We start from the raw sequence: 18,083 nt of genomic DNA, 5'->3' as shown, positions 1-18,083 counted from the left end.
GAGCCATGGCCGCTGAGCCTGCGCGTCCGGAGCCTGTGCTCCGCAACGGGAGAGGCCACAACAGTGAGAGGCCCGCGTACCGCAAAAAAATAAATAAATAAATAAATAAAAGGGGACTTAGGTAACTGTGAAGTGGCACTCCTGGTTTAGGTAATCAGAGGAGAAAATTGGATGACTGCAGGAATCACCGGTCAATTTCCAAAGCCAACCCGTGGGGCTGTTTCCTGGCCAAATTCTGAATAGAGGTACATAATAAAGATTCGGCTCAAGGATTATTTCTCCTATCACGTCAGGTTGAAAGGATCAAAAAATCCTCTCATATCCAAATATTGTCCTACTTTTACTGCACTAAGAACTGGAGGCAACAATTAAGTAAAACAATTAAGTGAAGCATGGTGTTTTAAATCAAAAACTCAAAACTGAGCTAAGTCTGCGTCACTCATCAAAACACACATTTGACACAAAAATATATGCTGCCTTTGCACCATAATTCTAACACGCGTCTCATAATTGTCACAGACTTAAATCTTCACTCGGTAAGACCTATTTAAAGAATAGTTACTAATAAATGAGGATCTTTTCCGAAAGCTGAAATGATGAGAAACTTGTTAGGGGAAAAAAAAAAAAAAAACACCGTTTGGATGGAAAAGGTAATGCTCCGCACAGTTATGGAAGATAGTGACTGACATTTCCTGACTGCCACTTCTAGACAAAAAAAAAAAAAAAAAAAAACAACCTTGAAATCCACATTCTACCCAAATATCAGATGTCCTCTAGGGTTGTCGCTTAAAAGCCTCTTCTTAAAAGACACTCCTTTCATTAAATTCTTTTTCTCTTTCCACTGCAGCAAATAATTCAGACTTTCATAGTTCAAACCCATGGCTTGGTCCCCTAAGACTTTTACTGATTTGGTTTAAGAGATCAAAATGATTCCAAATGCAGAATTGGGACTGCTTGGTTAGCAATTCAATGCTAATGAAGTGGCATTTGTTTGAGATGTGTGTACATCATGACCTATTTATAGAATTATCATATAATCATAAAGCAAGCCAGAGGCACTCCAGGGGGAGACCAGGGAAACTCAGGCAGTGCACAGAAACCTTGTGGATATTCAAGAAATATGTGTAGATGGACAATGCGGAAATGGAAAATTAATTTTAAAAAAATCACTGAGTCTACCAATTCGAGATTGACTGACATGTATCACCTATCATCAATTCTAGCACATGCCCACAGAACTCTTTGTAATAAGCTACGAAACCAGCTTGTCTGAAGCATTTTATACCATATGTAGCAAAATTACCTCTTTATAACCTAGCGCTGCTGATGGTCTAAGTGGAGGCGCAGGTCGCAGACAACTTAAGCTCCACGGTTTTATAATTTGAGGAGGCTCCAAGGGTCCTCGGGGCTGTCCAGTAGAGCTAAAAGACTGGGAGAATGTCTGATGAGATGTTGGCAATCTGCCATCTGAATCCGACCCCTGGGCCACACACTGAGAGAACAGCAATAGCTTCGTTGCATCCGCAAAGGCAGCCCCGGAAAGGAAAAGATGGGAAAACAAGTCTCCAGTTGGAGAGCTGGCGTTTTCCAGTCAAGACTCTGGGGTCTCTAAGGAACAGCACAAAACTCACTCCACATCCCATGATCCTGCCCTCCCTCTGTCCTGGAATTTCATTCAAGTCAGGTGTTTTCTCCCCTCTAAGGGAGGAAAGTGGAGTAACAGTCAACATTTAATGAGTTTGGTCATGTGTGTGGCACTCAATTAGGCACTTAAATAGGTTATTTCCTGAGAAGAACTTAAGACAAACTTTAGCAAAGTGAAGTAACCAGCCAGCAATTGGCAAAGCCAAGATTTGAACCCAGATCTGATGCCAAAAAGCCCTTGTTCTTTCCACCACACACTGTGCTCAAAACTGGAATTTGGGCATCACAGGTTTGAGTGTTAACAGACAACACAGCACATCTTCAATCTCACTCGGCAAGTACAGTAAAATCTCATCAATTCAAATTCCGTGAACTCTAAATTTATAATAAAATGGAAGGAGACAACGCTCAAAGTTCACCCTTAAAGGTTACTGAGGGAATGTGATGCATAAATGAGATTGCATGGAGATGTTCAAGTACTTACGAAGGTAAACTATTTCCTTTGACTTAGCACATTATTAACACGAACGTAATGGTTGCTGATTAAAATAAATGCTGTTTACCATTAAAACATCTTAGCAGGACTTCTGGCTAGAAAAACTTTGCTAGCAGTTAGTTGGAGTACCTTAATACTGTCAAACAAAGCTGCACACCTCTAAGTCAAACTCTGTTCATTGGGATGGGTCTCCCTCCATAACAAGAAACCAGAATTAGTGAGGTTTGACTGTACTTCAAACCCTACAAATACAGAGTATCCAAAGGTTAAGGGCATGCTCACCACTTCTTGTAAGTCCTCAGCAGGCAAGATTTGACAAGAGACTCAATAATCCCTGGACAGGACAGACGGACTACTTACGGAATGAGCACTACAAGATGACGATGATGTTTTGGATAAGGAACTGCAAGAGGCGGGTCCTCTGATCAGCCTGTACAGATGCTCCAGCCAATCCTGGAAGTCCTGGTTGTTGCCGCAGTGGACCACAATTCTCTCTACTATGTTACCTGCATCACCCGATTAGGAGCATTTGGAAACAAAAGGCAAGGAGGAGCTTGAGCTTGCCTCATTCATAAACACACTTCATTGCAGCTAGGACTTGGGTGTCTATTTTCAGGCGTTTTCATACCTATGAGCTAACCCTGTTGAAACTTCTCTATCAGGAACAGATAAGCTCTGATAATAAAGACATAAGTGCTCATATCTGATTTATATAACCATCCTGGATTTCTACCGCTTACAGAATCTTGGGAGTAGTAGAAAACTTCACGCTAAACAAACTCACAATCCAAAAATGTAAGCACAGGGTCCATCCAGTTCATAGTCTAAAATGAGAATACTGTATTGCTTTAACCAATATCAAAGATGAAGCAAGAGCCAACTAAGACTGCTTCCAATCTCTGGGCCAACACCAAATCTTGGGCTCCCTATTGGGAAAGAAGTGGGTAAAGCCTGCGGCCAGCATCCCAGTGTTAGCCATCGTGTCGTGTCAGTGCAAAAAAGTGCAACCATCAGGTGGATATCAAACAGGTTTGGCCAAAGGGACAAGAGGCCAAAATGTCACGGAGCATTATGGAGGTGTGGCATTTTGCTCAATTTGTGAAGAAAGTTTCATGGCTTTTCAGCACTTTTTAAAAACACGCCCGAATCTTGCTAATTCATAGGCTGGTGATAAAATGGCTCCTCTGCCACCAGGGAACAGACGACAGAAGGGAGAGAAAATTACATTTACATCGGTCCATTTTGTTATTTCTTAGCTCTAACAAGTAGCTCTTATACAAGAGAAGATTGAAACTAAGGGCAAAGCCGAGGCTTTTGAATGACCAGGAGGTTCCCCTGCTATCGCTGTAGCCTAATTAACCCAGGAAATGGAACATGCTTTGCCATGCCCATGTAAAACTTGCTCATGGATTATATAACAGAAAATAATAGCACTTATTTATTTAAACCCCACTGCATTTCAAAAAGAATTTGAAGTAGCTACATGAAGAAGAGAAAATTACCTACCAGTGATTTCAAATGTGTAGTCATTCCCTTCAATTTCATCTAATCTAGTCACCACCATTCCTGATTTCAAATGTGTAGTCATTCCCTTCAATTTCATCTAATCTAGTCACCACCCTTCCTGCTATTGGTATTTTTCCCTACCAGAAAAAGAACATCCCCATTAATTCTGTGGTTATACATGTCTCTGCTTATTTGTTAGATTTTCTGACCCTCTTAGGAATCACTGGTGAATTATGGAGAGACATATTTCTTTGGTCTGTCAATAGATAATATGTTTCCCCACTTTAAATTTTAATCAGACAAGAAAGCAAGGGGAAAATGGGGGTTGTGTTTTGCTAACACACCCTAAACCATAAGGTCAGGATTTAATCACAGTTTACTTTTCTAACACATTTTCCTGATAATCAGAAAACAAAGTAGAAACTCGAATTTCATGAAAATTAGTAATTGCTAGGCCAAGATAGGATATAGGCAACAGTAACTTATAATACTCCGTGTTTTGGGAGCAGACTAAAGGAAGTTGAATTTCCTAAGGAGCGGAATGACTTCTATCTCAGAAACTTGAGTCACGTGATGTGACTGTAATAAGACAACCATAGGGGCAAGTCTCAACTTTATATTTTCTCAGCAATAGTGATATGATATGGGCCTGGAAAATTCTGTTGCTATTTCATCTAGTTGCAGACTTCAATTTCTATTTACACATTCATAACCTAGCTTATAACCAGAGCAGTGGACATTCAGGATAAACTCATTATGCTAACACATACGCCTCTGAGAGAAGGAACATCTGCTCTTATAAACTGTTTAATTACATGAAGGGTCAGACAGAACATTCTGTCTTTTCTGGCTGGAGCTTTTAATGCCGGAGTGGAAATATTGCATCTGGATGGAAACCTGTTTTCATTACGGGTCTTGCTATTTGCTTTATATGAAATCTACTAACCTGATAGATAAAGCCACTCATCCGAGGACTTGCAGATAACATTATCAAGACACTTGAAAATAACATGAGGTACCGCTCCTCTTTTTCCTGAAGTGGAAGGAAAAAGATTAAATGAAAAATATAAATTGCACATTGTGCTAATTAAGAATTTCTGGAATCATTTTTGTAACATAGATCTTATATAAGGCAATGAAACACAGTGATTTTTTGTTTTCAGTACATAGGCCTCTCACCGCTGCGGCCTCTCCCGCTGCGGTGCACAGGCTCCGGACGCGCAGGCTTAGCGGCCATGGCTCATGGGCCCAGCCGCTCCGCGGCATGCGGGATCCTCCCGGACCGGGGCACGAACCCGCGTCCCCTGCATCGGCAGGCGGACTCCCAACCACTGCGCCACCAGGGAAGCCCCCACAGTGATTTTTTTTTTAAAAAAGGATACCCAACTTAAAAGTATAAAACGCATTTCGTTTTACTTTGAAAATGGATATAGGCCCCCAGTTTATCTGTGTCCTTCCTATACATAAGAGTTAAATACAAACAACCATGCTTGTTTCCCAAGCATGGAAGCCTGAAAAGTCACACAGTTAACGCCTTCCTGCCCAAGTTGCAACCAGAGCACAAAGTAAGTCTCAATGTTCTCAAAGCGAAAATGATTTTACTTTGAAAAGTGGCCAAATAAAGGGGTTTTCAGGTGATAGGAAATTTATTATGCCCTAACATGTATGGTAAACTCTTCCTAAAATTACCGTTAATCAATAACTACACAATAATTATTATACCCATATAAAACAAAGAAGGAAACACTTTTTAAAACGGCACTAAAGGAAATTTTACACACGAAGGCTTCTCTGAACCCCTTAAACAGATATGCAGTGAGTAGATGCCAAAGATTGCACTGGGCTCGTGCATCCGGCCATCTTAGCTACAATTATCCTCATGCCTGGCACCGTCTCCTTTCTCCCACCTGAGAAGAGCAACCTTTCAAGGCTAATTTTTCTAACAAGTGTTCTGCATTCTCTCACATCTTTCTCTTGCTTGGTCTCATCTCCTGCTCTTGCTTCCAGCTGCCTCTCCTGTCTAACTGGCTGTTTCTGCTGCCTTTAGCATATGTACATCTCCTGTCCATTTCATAAGCTTTCACTTGCCCCTGTGGCTCCTTAGACATAACGCCCTATTTCTTGACATTTTATTGCCAAATTACTTGCTGCCTTCATTTTCTCACCATTGATCCCTCTCTAACTGCACCCCTGCTGCTCTCTCAAAGTCTTCAATCACTGCCTTCTAGAGAAATCCAATGGCTTCTTCCCGGTCTCCATACTCTTTGACCTCTGACCCTTCTGCAGCACTCAGCAAGCTGACCATTTTCAAATGCTCCTCCTAGAATTTCCACGACACACCACACTCCCCTGATTCTCCTCTCTCTTTGGCTTCGTCTTTTTTTCTTTTTTTAATCTTTTGGCCTCACCGTGCAGCATGCAAGATCTTAGTTCCCCGACCAGGGATCGAACCCCAGCCTCCTGCACTGAAAGCGTGTAGTCTTAACCACTGGACAGCCAGGGAGTCCCTGCTTCGTCTTCTTTTTTCCAGCACTGATTCATCCTTGCTTTACCCAAGAGGTTTATCCCAAAGGTATGAAAGACTGTTAGAGTCACTGCATTAACCTTCCACAGGGTATCTGCATTTTGAATGAGATTGCTTTTTTTTTTTCCAATTTCTTAATTGAAGTATAGTTGATTTACAATGTTGCAAGTGTACATCAAAGTGATTCAGATACATATTCTTTTTCAGATTCTTCTCATTTTAGGTTATTACAAGATATTGAATATAGTTCCCTGTGCTATATAGTAGGTTCTTGTTGTTTATCTATTCTATGTATAGTAGTTTGAATCTGTTAACCCCAAACTCCTAATTTATCCCTCCCCGCTTTCCCCTTTGGTAACCACAGTAATGAATCTCTGACAGAGACCTGTCAGGGAGTAGAGGAAGATGTCTGGGGAGGGAGAAGACGATTGTAATACCCCATAAATCACACCAGGTGATGTAATCAACCTTCTTCCCCTACCCCGCTCCCTTCCTAAAAGACATAATCCATCTTCAGCTTCCGTGCATCTCTCTGGATATTTACTTCCCAAGAAGGCACATCTGTCAGGGGCACGTAAACCTCTGCCTCCAACTCTGACCTCCTACCCACATTTCTATACCGTTTCAACAGCTGCCTACAAGTCATCTCCTCCTGGATACCCACCATCGCTTGAAAGTGACCAGGTCTGAAATGACATCCGTCATTTCCTCTAGCCTCTGGCTCACCACTTCCTATAGGCTTTCCCTTCTAAACAGGTCTCATATTTGCCCCTTAAGTTTCATTCTCTCTGCCACCACCTTCCTGGGGGTTACTTACCACTTTCCAACCCAGATGGCCTGTCTCTAGCCCCATCCCCTCCAGGTTAGCTGACATATTCAGCTGCCAGCTTGTCAGAAACACCCCTTTCGTTTCGCCCCTGTTTCTCTACTACTCAGGCCTCGCATGGTTTCCTGCTGCGTCCAGCTGAACTATCCTTGCCTGACATCCGAGGTTCTTCACAACCTGCCTCTCTCGAACCCAATGAATTCGCTCTTTCACTCTGCCCAGGATGCTTCCTCTGCTCCTAATAAACTGGTTGGCTCAGTGCGCTGAAGAAAAAAGGCCACATCCCTGCTCTCTTCTGAGATAAGAATGACCTCTCCCTTACAAAATCTTCCCCCTCTCTCTTCACGGCCCCCTCCTCAAGTCCTATCTGCATACAGTCTTTTCTTGGTCTCTCCCTTCTCTGAACTTCTGTGGAATCTATTGTAGGGATGGCATGATCTGGCATTGACTATTTTGGTTTGTTTTCTAGTTGCAGCTTGGCTTTTAATCTGTCTCTAATGAGTTCTTTGAAGGCAGAGATCATGGCTGTTCCTTTCTCTTAACGGCTCCCACAGCACCAAGCAGAGGGCTGGGCAAGGAACAGGTGCTCAGTTTCTGATGCGAAAAGTTTGAGCATTTGACCTTGATGGGAGAAGAAATAAAGGAAGAAATATATAAAAGACGGAAGAAAGGGTGTTGAGATTTGAAACCTCTTACCTCACATGTTCCATACTGCACCATTACTTGCGACATAAAGATTACATTTCCCAAGGTTTTAATATCTTCCCCTTCCCATGCCTGAACAGGTTCCGAAAGTATCTGCAACTCCAGCTGTTTTCTCTTTCTGAGATCTTGGCACTGCCCCTACAGAACCAAAGCAGAACGTACTGAAATAGGAATTCTTCTGAAACAGACCTAAAACAAGGCTAAAGTAAGAAGCGGCTCTTGACTATCAGATTTCCGCTGAGTCCCTATTCCTCACCACGAGTCCCATCACCAGGTCCATTTCGGACAGATGGAAAGATCCACTACCTTAAATCTCTAGCCTTCAGCCCCTAAACATTTTGTAAGGAAGAGCCACTTCTCATTTTGCAAAACATCAAGAGAAAGTGGTAGAAGGGGGTTGCCTCTCCCTCCCCACAAGGAGTAAGGGAAGACAAGTAGCAGAATCACATCAAACAGGACCAGTAGGTTCAGATCTGCTGCTTGGTGTCCCTGCTCGCTCCAGCTCTTCTCCATCTTGTCTACCTTTGCATAAATCGTGCTTTGTTACAAAGCAGTTTTATTTTTCTAACTCAGTTTCCAACCAAGTGACATCTTACTTTACAAAATGACTACAAGAGTTATCGAAAAAGAGAAAATTAAACTCCTTCTGCCACAGTGAATCAAACTGATCTTATAATGAAACATATGCACTGCCCTATACTTTGTTTTGGGACCAGTAGTAGATTGCTATGAAAAAGTACTAAGTTAATTTTTATCCCTAAAAGGATTGGAAAAAGAGATACAACTGAATTTCACAAATACAAACTGAAAAAACAAGCCAAGAAATAACACGTGGGGTATGACTACTATGTATTTGTATAGAGTATATACTATATACATATATATCTCACTGCTTCAGAAAATGTGAAGTTATCTTAAAATAATTTAACAGTATTCACTCCAAATCGAATATGAAAATAAGCATATGGTTAGTTATGTTCCTGTTTCCAAATGACTTATCATAGTGTTTTGGGGCACGTTTTCTATAAAGTCTCTGCTGCCCCTTTCAGGTAAATGGAAACTTGAGGAAATAAATTCATTGTACACATATTTTTGAGGCCTAGAATGGGAATAAGTATACTATAACCATCAAAGCAAGTTTTACAACATGTAAAATGATTAGAATGAAATATCATTTTTCGAATGAGACATTTTATATTCAATTTACATAGGAAAAAAGAGAAGGGATACAAATAATTATAAATGCCATGGGTTTCAGTGGGCTGTTCCATTAGGTTGAACCATGTCAAACTGGCAATATTCCACCATTTTTTACCTACAACAGCAATTTTAACCTGATACCTTACACGCTGGTCCTCAACTTGCTGTTTAACTGTGGACACATCAGGTACAGATCTTTCGACAGCAATAAAAACGAGGTGATGGTGAATGTTGCATCACAACCTTACAGCAAGACAATAACTAAACGTTGATCCCCATCACTTGGAGTACTACAGAAATGTCTAAAATTAAGCTCAACTTAATCAATCACCCCAAATAACCTTTTCTTTCCTCCTAAAATGCCACCAAGCAGTTTTACATCAGTGGGTTCAAGAGAACATTAAGCCATTGTGCTCGAGATTCAAGATAAAAGGTAACTTTGATAGCACTCTATATACAGCAATTGTCTTTTAGTCGGGTTTCTTTTTCCTTTTAGATTTGATGAAGGATTTCTTTTTCATATGCAAAGAATAGACTCACACCTTTCGGCATAAGTAGATGAATCCGGTATTGATGCCGATCAGTGAAGGACGAGTTGCACAGACATAAGGTGAGTAACACGGGGGTAAAGACAAAGAGACACAAGGAAACCCCCCACCTACACAGCCATGCTTAATGTGGCAGAGACTTCAAATGTGAGTGCTTTACACCCTCAGCCTGGCAACCTTTCACAGGTAAGCATGATGTTTGGAAGACAACATTAAATGAAACAATCACTGCGATACGGTCACTAGAGCTTATTGTTTCCACTCTAGAGACCTTTGCAGAAGGAAAGAAACATTACACACAAGTCACTCTTTTAGGAACAAAGCATACAAAATGGAGAATTATAATTTTAGAGCATCACCTACCATGAGAGTTTTGAATGCTATGATTGCTTTCAGAATATCCTGGTGATCTGGATGCGTATCCTATTAAAGGAATACATTTTAAAACAATATTAAAGGAGAACAGAGCAGTGATTGCAGGGGCGAGGGGTGGGAGGAGGGTGTGGCTGTAAAGAGATCCAAAGAAGACATTTTGAGGGATGATGGAATTGTTCTTTATCGAGACAGTAGTGGTGGTAACTCGAATCTATACACATGTTAAAAGTCATAGACCTGTACCCCAAAAGAAAAAAGTCATTTTTACCGTATGCTAACTTGAAGATTAAAAAATAAAACAGCATTTGAGCATTTGGAATCTCAGCACCTCTAATGATTAGGTGATGAAGAAATTAAGATGGCTGGGAACACATTACATATTTGGTAACAACATACTAGGTACAGTTATCGAGGTAAGAGTTCCCATTTGCCTTTTTGCTGTTATACCGTGGATAATAAATAATAATTATGTGGGGGGGGCCATCATTAGGTCATGTTGTTTGTAAATGACAAGAGGTAGGGAATTGTAGAAACAGGGTGGTGGTCAGAGAGAAATCATTCCAATCTCATTTCCTACACCGCCTCCATCTTCTTCCAGCAGACTCAACATGGCAGACGGGAAAAAATTCCAGGTCTCATACCATGTGCTTCTTCTTAAGCAAGCTGATTATCTTTGGTCTGCAATTCCATGGTACTCACTCACAACCCTGAAAAGTGGAAAGGTTCAAAAATGGCTTTGAGGGATCCACATCTGCATAACTGTTTATGAATGGAAAGTAGGGCTCCTTGCAGGAGATGTCCAGCTAACCTCTGGAATTCAGCTGCAGTAAACGGAAGACAAAATCTGCTGTTCAATCAACTTTGGGTGATAAAATACAGAGCTGAGTAGACTAAGGGTCTGACCCAAGCCAAGAGCAGCACTGCTTATGAAAAGAAAGGTTGTACTCCTTTATAAATGTACCCTTCTGCAAATCGGCTGATCATTGAGAAGTTCAAGTTCTACTCTGCCATGAGCCAGCAGCCATACTCAATGATCAGAAAGCTGGATAAAGTGTCTCACCAGATGGTGAACCTGTACTCAGGATACGTATTATCTGATGGTGGGAAACGAAAGGCAGCCAAAGGCGGGTGACCACCAGCACGCGGAGGAGAGGAAACAGGCTCTGAGACAAGAAGGGCCAAGACAGAGGATGCAGGCAGTGGGAGCACCTGGGATTTCATTTCCTCAAATGAAGTGTCTATTTGCACTTCAGCACTGAGCAGTTCCAGAAACTGGAGCCACGCGTTTCTGGATTTTTGTGATAAACAAGGAGGGGCAAACCTCAAACGGTTCAGTGAACAGGTTTAGCTTTTGGAAAGCCATCCAGAGGTCAACACCTTCCTGGGCCCTAAGTGAAATTTCATTCCGGCAGGCCAAAGAGCCTGAGAACGTGCTTTCCCTCAGAGTACACGCTTTCAATCCTTACAAACGCTGACAAGACGGGCAGCGTGCAACCTTTCTCTTTAAAGATAATCAAACCCTTTCAAACCTCAAAACCTTTCCCCAGACACAGGAAGAACAAGTAGGGTATATGCAGCTTCACCCCTCGGGCCCTCCTCACCCATCCCCATCCCCCATATGCTCCATCACACAAGAGCGGCTCAAGAAGCTACCCCTGCTGATTGGCTTTTAATAAAGAGGATTTGGGCTCTTGAGGCAAAAATATCCAATCCTCAGGCCTCATTGCAAATCTGAATATTTAGAGAAGGTGATAGCTATGCTACAGCTGTGGCAGGCAAACTGTGCATTTTTAAACAAAAAATGTGAGGGGGCTTTGATGGAGATGTATGGCTGCGTAAACAGAGAAACTGAGAGTGGACCCATTTATTCATCTTTAAAGAAATACCAGAATCTTCCATTGTAATCCAGAGTCATAAAGCTGAATGACCACAGTGCTCTAGGGATAAACACTCCTGTCTATAACGAAAAATGTTCTGTACATTTTCTGATGCTGGTTTGCTTTGTTTAGCTCCCACAAGAAAGCTGGTTCATATATCAGAGCAACAGAAGGTTTCTTGGTGGAAGATTTCTCTGTAGAACCACCATCTACAGATGAGAGGGCAGAAGCAAACCTTAGTCAACCATTGAGCAGAGACTTGAGGAAGCAACAGGACCGGGGCTGGGAGAAGAGAGGGGAGGGAGAATGATCGTGAATATTTAATAGTAAAGTATGGGTATCTTTCAGTTATTAGATGAATAAGTCCTGGGGATCTAATGTACAGCATGGTGACTGTAGTTGATAATACTGTATTGTATACTTCAAAGTTGCTTAAAAAAAAGAAAAGGAAAGAAAAGATCTTGAAGGTTCTCACTAAAAAAAAAAAAAAGGTAGGTATGTGAGGTGATGGATGTGTTAATTAACGTGATTGTGGTCAGGATTTTACAATGTATGTGTACATTAAATCATCACATTGTACACCTTTAAAAAATCACGTTGTACAACCTAAATCTATACAATTTTTATTGGCCAATCATACCTCAATAAAGCTGGAAAAAATAAGTAAAAATAAGTAAAAAAAAATCTTCAGAGGGGAAAAAAAAAAAGAATGTCCCATTCTTATTTTGCTGCCTAAAGAGGAAAACTAAAAGCCCGGGAAGAGGGAAGACTGGATCAAGTAAATTTTGAAACCCAGGTTTTTTCTGAACTCCTCAGTAAGGCTAGTTTGGAGGCGGTACTGGCTGCTTCCTCCAGAGCAGAGGCTCATCCTTTGTACAGGAGCTTAAAATAGCTCGCCTTCCCTTACCTCCATATGCCGTTCCAACTCTTGCAAGAGAGTAACATACTTTTCCAGTCGCATGAAAGGTTTGCTGAGACTTGTTGTTAAAATGAGGATGCCTGGGCTAGATGCACCTTGATTTTCCATAAATCGTTCCAGATCATCACTGGCAAAAGAACGAATATAGTTTTGTTACTGCTTAATATTCCAGGTAAAGAGTTACCAACTGAACATGATTTTCCTGTATTTCACAGCATAGAAAACCAAATAAATTTTGGATCACCAGCACAAATGCTGTCCAACGCACTTCCACTCAATTCAATCAGCATGGCGCACAGCACTGGGCTACAGCGGTGAACCAGGCACTTATGATCCCTGGCTTTATTTTCTCATCCAACAATTATTTATTGAGCATCTACTAAGTGACAGGCTCTGTTCTCTGTTGGGAATACAGCCGTGAAGAAAACCAAAACCTCTGCCCTTAAGAAGCCTGCACCCAGAGGCATGAGGCATACAATCTATCACATGACCTCAACGTCAGGTTTGAAAAAATCTTTTCTTAGTCACTGCAAACATTCTAGTTATTGGCTGATGAGATGCCAAGGGGAGTAACTCACCAAGTGCTCCCTATCACCGGCTGCTCCCTATCACTGGGACACCCACTTGTAATGTGCCAGAATCAAGTCCTAAATTCAGATAGCAGCATGTTTGCATGACTAATCACTTAGCCTAGGATCTGAAAACAGTGCAGCAGCCTACCCAAATAACTCGGCTTTAAAATAAAAGAAAAGACTGTAGGGAATTCCCTGGCGGTCGGCCCAGTGGTTGGGACTCTGCACTCTCACTGCCGTGGGCCCAAGTTCAATCCCTGGTAGGGGAACTAAGATCTCACAAGCCTCGAGGTGTGGCCAAAAAAAAAAAAAAAAAAGACTGTATTAATATCTTAGGAACCAGGTTGTGCAAATGTCTAAATCTAAGCCTGGGTTTTCTCTGCCCTTCAGCACCCTCTGGACTGTCTCCTTTCCACCAATAGGATACTGAGTCCTGGGGCTGCAAGATCATTTTAGTTTATATCTCTGCAACATAGAATTAAAGAAGGAAACCTGCCTTATCTCTTGACCCCTCTCCCTCCTTGCTCACCCACGCATATCTAATCCGTCACAAGCCTTCTTGTGCCTGTTTATTCCTTTCCATTCCCACTGCCACTGACTCAGCTCAGGCCTTCATCTCTCCGGTCTAGTTCACTGCAATAGTCCAATGGACCCCCCAGCTTCCAGGCTTTCTGGCTTGTGAAGCACCCTGCAAACCACCACTTAACTCCTGTTGGTTTCCTACTCAGGAATCTCCAGTTGCCTGCAAGATCAAGTCTTAACTTTTTGGATTCCCACTGGCCCCACCAATCTTCTCATCCCTCTCCAAGAGGAACCCTCTACTACCAAATGATCTATTTATTCTCCTAGAACACATCTTCGACAGCGGTTCCCAACTGTGCCATGTTGCAAAAAGTTGTGTTGTGTTCAAAGAAACTTGCTTATCAGTGATAACCTACTAGGGGGTTTGGGGGTGTGGTGGGTTGCAGGTTACCCCTGATTATAGATACTCTCCCTCTGCTTGGCTTTTGCGAGCAGGAGAGAAAAAGACATCGTTTCAGCTGTTACACAGCAACCTTGAGTCACGCAGAATCACAGGGATGTCACGGAAGCTAGATCTCATCTGAGTGGTCACATCTGACCATCAAGCCTACCTGTTTTATCAGTTTTTGCAGTCTTGCTCCAGAAGCAGCCAAGGGGAGGGAAGTGCCCTGGACTTGAAATCATAAAACAGATTCAGTGACCCTGATCAGTTACCAACCTCAGCTGACTCATTTGTAAAGCAGAGATAAAACCTACTTCCTACTAAAATTGTGAACCTTAAATATTGGCGTTTATAAGACTAAAATCTTTCATGCTAAGATCTCTGCGTGCATTTGTTCTTGTTTAATATTCACAAAAACATTTCAACACAGGTGTTATCTTCATTTTACAGACGAGAAACATGAGACTCAGGGTGAGTGAAAGCAAGTAAATAGCTACGTTAAGGTTCATACCCAGGTCTGTTGGAAATCACTACTGTCTGATGCTTGATGTGGAACACAGCAGTGGCATGGACCATCTCTGAGGTCTAAACCATGAAAAAAAGGAGGGGGGGAGCTGAGCTGACTTGAATAATGCAGGGAGAACTTCTAGAAGAAACAGTGTTTTGGACCTAGAGGTTATCATACTAAGTGAAGTAAGTCAGACAGAGAAAGCCAAATATCATATGATCTCACTTATATGTGGAATCTGAAATATGATAGAAATGAACTTATTTACAAAACAGAAACAGACTCACAGACATAGAAAACAAACTTATGGTTACTAAAGGGGAAAGGGGGTGGGGAAGGGATAAGTTAAGAGTTTGGGATTAACAGATACACACTACTATATATAAAATAGATAAACAACAAGGTCCAACTATAGAGCACAGGGAACTATATTCAATATCCTGTAATAAATCATAATGGAAAAGAATATGAAAAAGAATATATATATGTATAACTGAATTACTTTGCTGTATACCTGAAACTAACACAACATTGTAAATCAAGTAGATTTCAATAAAAGTTTTTAAAAAAGAAATAGTGCTTAATGCAAGCGACTAGGGAAACACAGGTTAACCTGCCTGTGGGTCAGATTTGGCTTAGACTAAAAAATGATCATCACATATAAAATATAATTAGGAAAATAACTCGAAGTTGGAGAGTGCATTTGAGTATGTAATTTTGAGAAAATCACTTTCCTAATTTCTTTTCAATTTGGTAAACAAGTCTTATTTTTTCCTTTCCATGAGTAAATAACTACCTGCATCCTCAACGTTCTACTCTAATTGATACAAGGGTTACAACAATTAAAAGCAAATGCTAACGTGTACTTTGTTACTTTCCATGCAGCATTCTAACTTCTAGGCTTGTTAAATATTACAAAAGAATTAAAAATTTTTTTTCAATATAACGTGAGATCACTATCTCAGAATAAAACACTGGCTATTAGGGAAAAAGTAACATTAGACTAGTGCAACAAAAGAACAAAACTGCCTTATAAAGCCACTGCCCATTATGATAAATAGATCCTCAAAGACACATTTTACTTAGCCAAATAAATTTAATGCACAAATTAATATCATACACAAATATAACATGCAAATATATGTCAGTATACCAAAACACAATCTGTCTTTCAAATGCAGCAGTTTTCAATGTATGACTGTTGTTTGAAACTCAACATACCCTTATAGAATGCATGGTGGATGGGGCTCTGGTATATTCTAGGTTGGGCTGGAAAACTGAAGAAAAGGGTCATACATTATAATAACACTACAGGGCTTAACCATCTCATATAACAGTGTTTCTGTAGAATCTTTGCATAGATTTCCACTTTGAACGATGGTAACTCTAACTAGAGCAGCTAGAAAAGGACCAGATTTCCCCCTCTTTTCGCCTCACTCTCTCGCCACCAGCCTTTCATGGGAATCACCGTGGCCTGGAATGGGGAGGTGAGGCAGGAGGAACTGGGAGGCTGGGCGTGGCCAGTGGAAAATCCCCGGGATGCCGCTCACACTGGGTTGGGTGGATCTCACTTAGCCCTTTTTTCACTAATCCGGTCCCAGAGACTAGGCTGCCTGCTTCTTCCCCACCATTTTTTTGTTTGTGGTCAGTCTCACTTGCTCCCTTCCCTGGTTCCTCAAAGACAGAACAGAATCTAGCCTCAGAATTTTTCCTATGTGCTTCGTCCCGGAAGCAAGTACACAGCTCTGAGTTTTTCTCAAAGTCTTCATTGCTGACAACAGTGGTAAACAGAGAGTGAATAAAACTAACAAGAGGAAAAGAACACGTGGTGTTTGTGGTAGTCGCCGCAACAGAGCCGGAAGTGAGGTCCCGATCTGCCTCGGTGCTAACTCTCTCCTCCTCTCCCCGCTCTGTCTTTTCACGCCGCCGGGTTCCTCTCCCTTGTGAAAAGGATGGATGCCACAACGAAGCACGGGAGAGAAGTGGGTATTTTTGTAAGGGTGAAGTTTCTCCCAGGAAGAAATAAGAGCCACAATAGCAAGCCAGAAGGGGAGAGAGAGGGGAAATCCCAAAAGACCTCACCCAGGGCCGAACAAAAGACTGGGGCAGTCATTCAAATATATGTAAATATGGGGAACAAACATATCAAGATTGGGGTCTGCTTATATCTCCAAATTCAGATAATGCATCACTGCACTTTTCACAAGGCACCAACACACAGTCATACAATTTTCAGGCTGCGTCTGGTCTCACTGTCAATCGTCACAAGCATTTCTAGTATGATACTGCTGCCTGCCGGCCGAAATGAAGAGGTTCACCTAACTGGCTTTTGCTCTGACTCAGAGATGTTCCCGCTTCTAAGCATCTACAGCTTTAGCAGAAATCCACTAATGTCCCTATTTCAGCTGCAACCTTCATATAAAACAGGATTTTAATCTGAATTTTCTGAGAATTTCACTCAAGTATGCTTTGCCTCTAGTATGTCAGCATAAATTACGACAAGATGCCTAGAAAATAGCTGAGATTATATTAGAAGCACCTCTGAGGATAACCCCAAGTATTTTAATTTAATTTTCATTCCTTACATGTAAATAAACCACTAAGATAAAAATTCAGTTCTATGGGACTCCAGTGAGTCTTCCATCATTTCAAGGGATATTATAAAATTCTCCAAAAAATTCACTAATCATATATAAAATAGATAAACAACAAGGACCTACTGTGTAGCACAGGGAACTATATTCAATATCTTGTAATAACTTATAATGGAAAAGAATCTGACAAAGAATATATATCTATATCTATACATAGATATATGTACACTCAATCACTTTGCTGTACACCTGAAACATTGTAAATAACTATAGTTCAATTTAAAAAAATCACTAACCAAAATCAAGCAAACAGGGTATAATCATTTCCCTCCAAAGTTGAGAATCTTTCAATTAACTGTGCAACAAACTTTAAATCATAATGTTTGAAGGAATCTCTACTGTTATTTATACTTTAAACTCCTAACATGGGTAAATGCAGAGTCAGGAGTATTTTAGTACACAGAATTACAACAGAAAATTCTCTAAACACTACAAGTCTGCCATCTGAGGTACACCCTTTCTTTCTGGTATTTATCCAGAATTGCTGTTCTCAGATCAGAAGAAAAAGAATACGTGCTCATATAAATGGCAAGCTAACATGATGGGATCTCTTTTCATTGGCATTAAGAAATTTACCCTTATCCACACAGGATGTTTACATAGCCATCACAGGAAAAATGCCTCTGAACCATATTTTTCTTTATTGAAGATAAGTAGTGAAGTATGAAAACATTCCTGGAAATAATAAAAACAAATTCAGGACTGAGGTTCCCTCGGGGGAGGGAGGGAGGAGCAGGAAATATTGGAAAGTATACACAGGACTCC

At 41.1% G+C, this 18,083-nt stretch overlaps 1 protein-coding gene across 1 annotated transcript in view; it reads right to left on the bottom strand.

Moving 5' to 3' along the window:
• The window catches only part of ARHGEF6 (Rac/Cdc42 guanine nucleotide exchange factor 6), a 120,459-nt gene that overhangs the window by 9,462 nt on the left and 92,914 nt on the right, over positions 1 to 18,083 (bottom strand). Inside the window, exons 10-16 of the mRNA XM_007452082.1 lie at positions 12,609 to 12,747; positions 9,813 to 9,872; positions 7,693 to 7,839; positions 4,593 to 4,679; positions 3,702 to 3,783; positions 2,501 to 2,646; positions 1,304 to 1,429 (exon numbers count right to left, since the gene is read on the bottom strand). Of these exons, the coding sequence (XP_007452144.1) occupies positions 1,304 to 1,429; positions 2,501 to 2,646; positions 3,702 to 3,783; positions 4,593 to 4,679; positions 7,693 to 7,839; positions 9,813 to 9,872; positions 12,609 to 12,747 (787 nt within the window). The remainder of the gene's footprint in view (positions 1 to 1,303; positions 1,430 to 2,500; positions 2,647 to 3,701; positions 3,784 to 4,592; positions 4,680 to 7,692; positions 7,840 to 9,812; positions 9,873 to 12,608; positions 12,748 to 18,083) is intronic.

Source organism: Lipotes vexillifer, unplaced genomic scaffold (assembly GCF_000442215.2).
Source record: "Lipotes vexillifer unplaced genomic scaffold, Lipotes_vexillifer_v1.1 scaffold1114, whole genome shotgun sequence".
In the NCBI taxonomy this organism is placed as follows: domain Eukaryota; kingdom Metazoa; phylum Chordata; class Mammalia; order Artiodactyla; family Lipotidae; genus Lipotes; species Lipotes vexillifer.
This window is presented reverse-complemented; position numbering and strand designations above follow the sequence as displayed.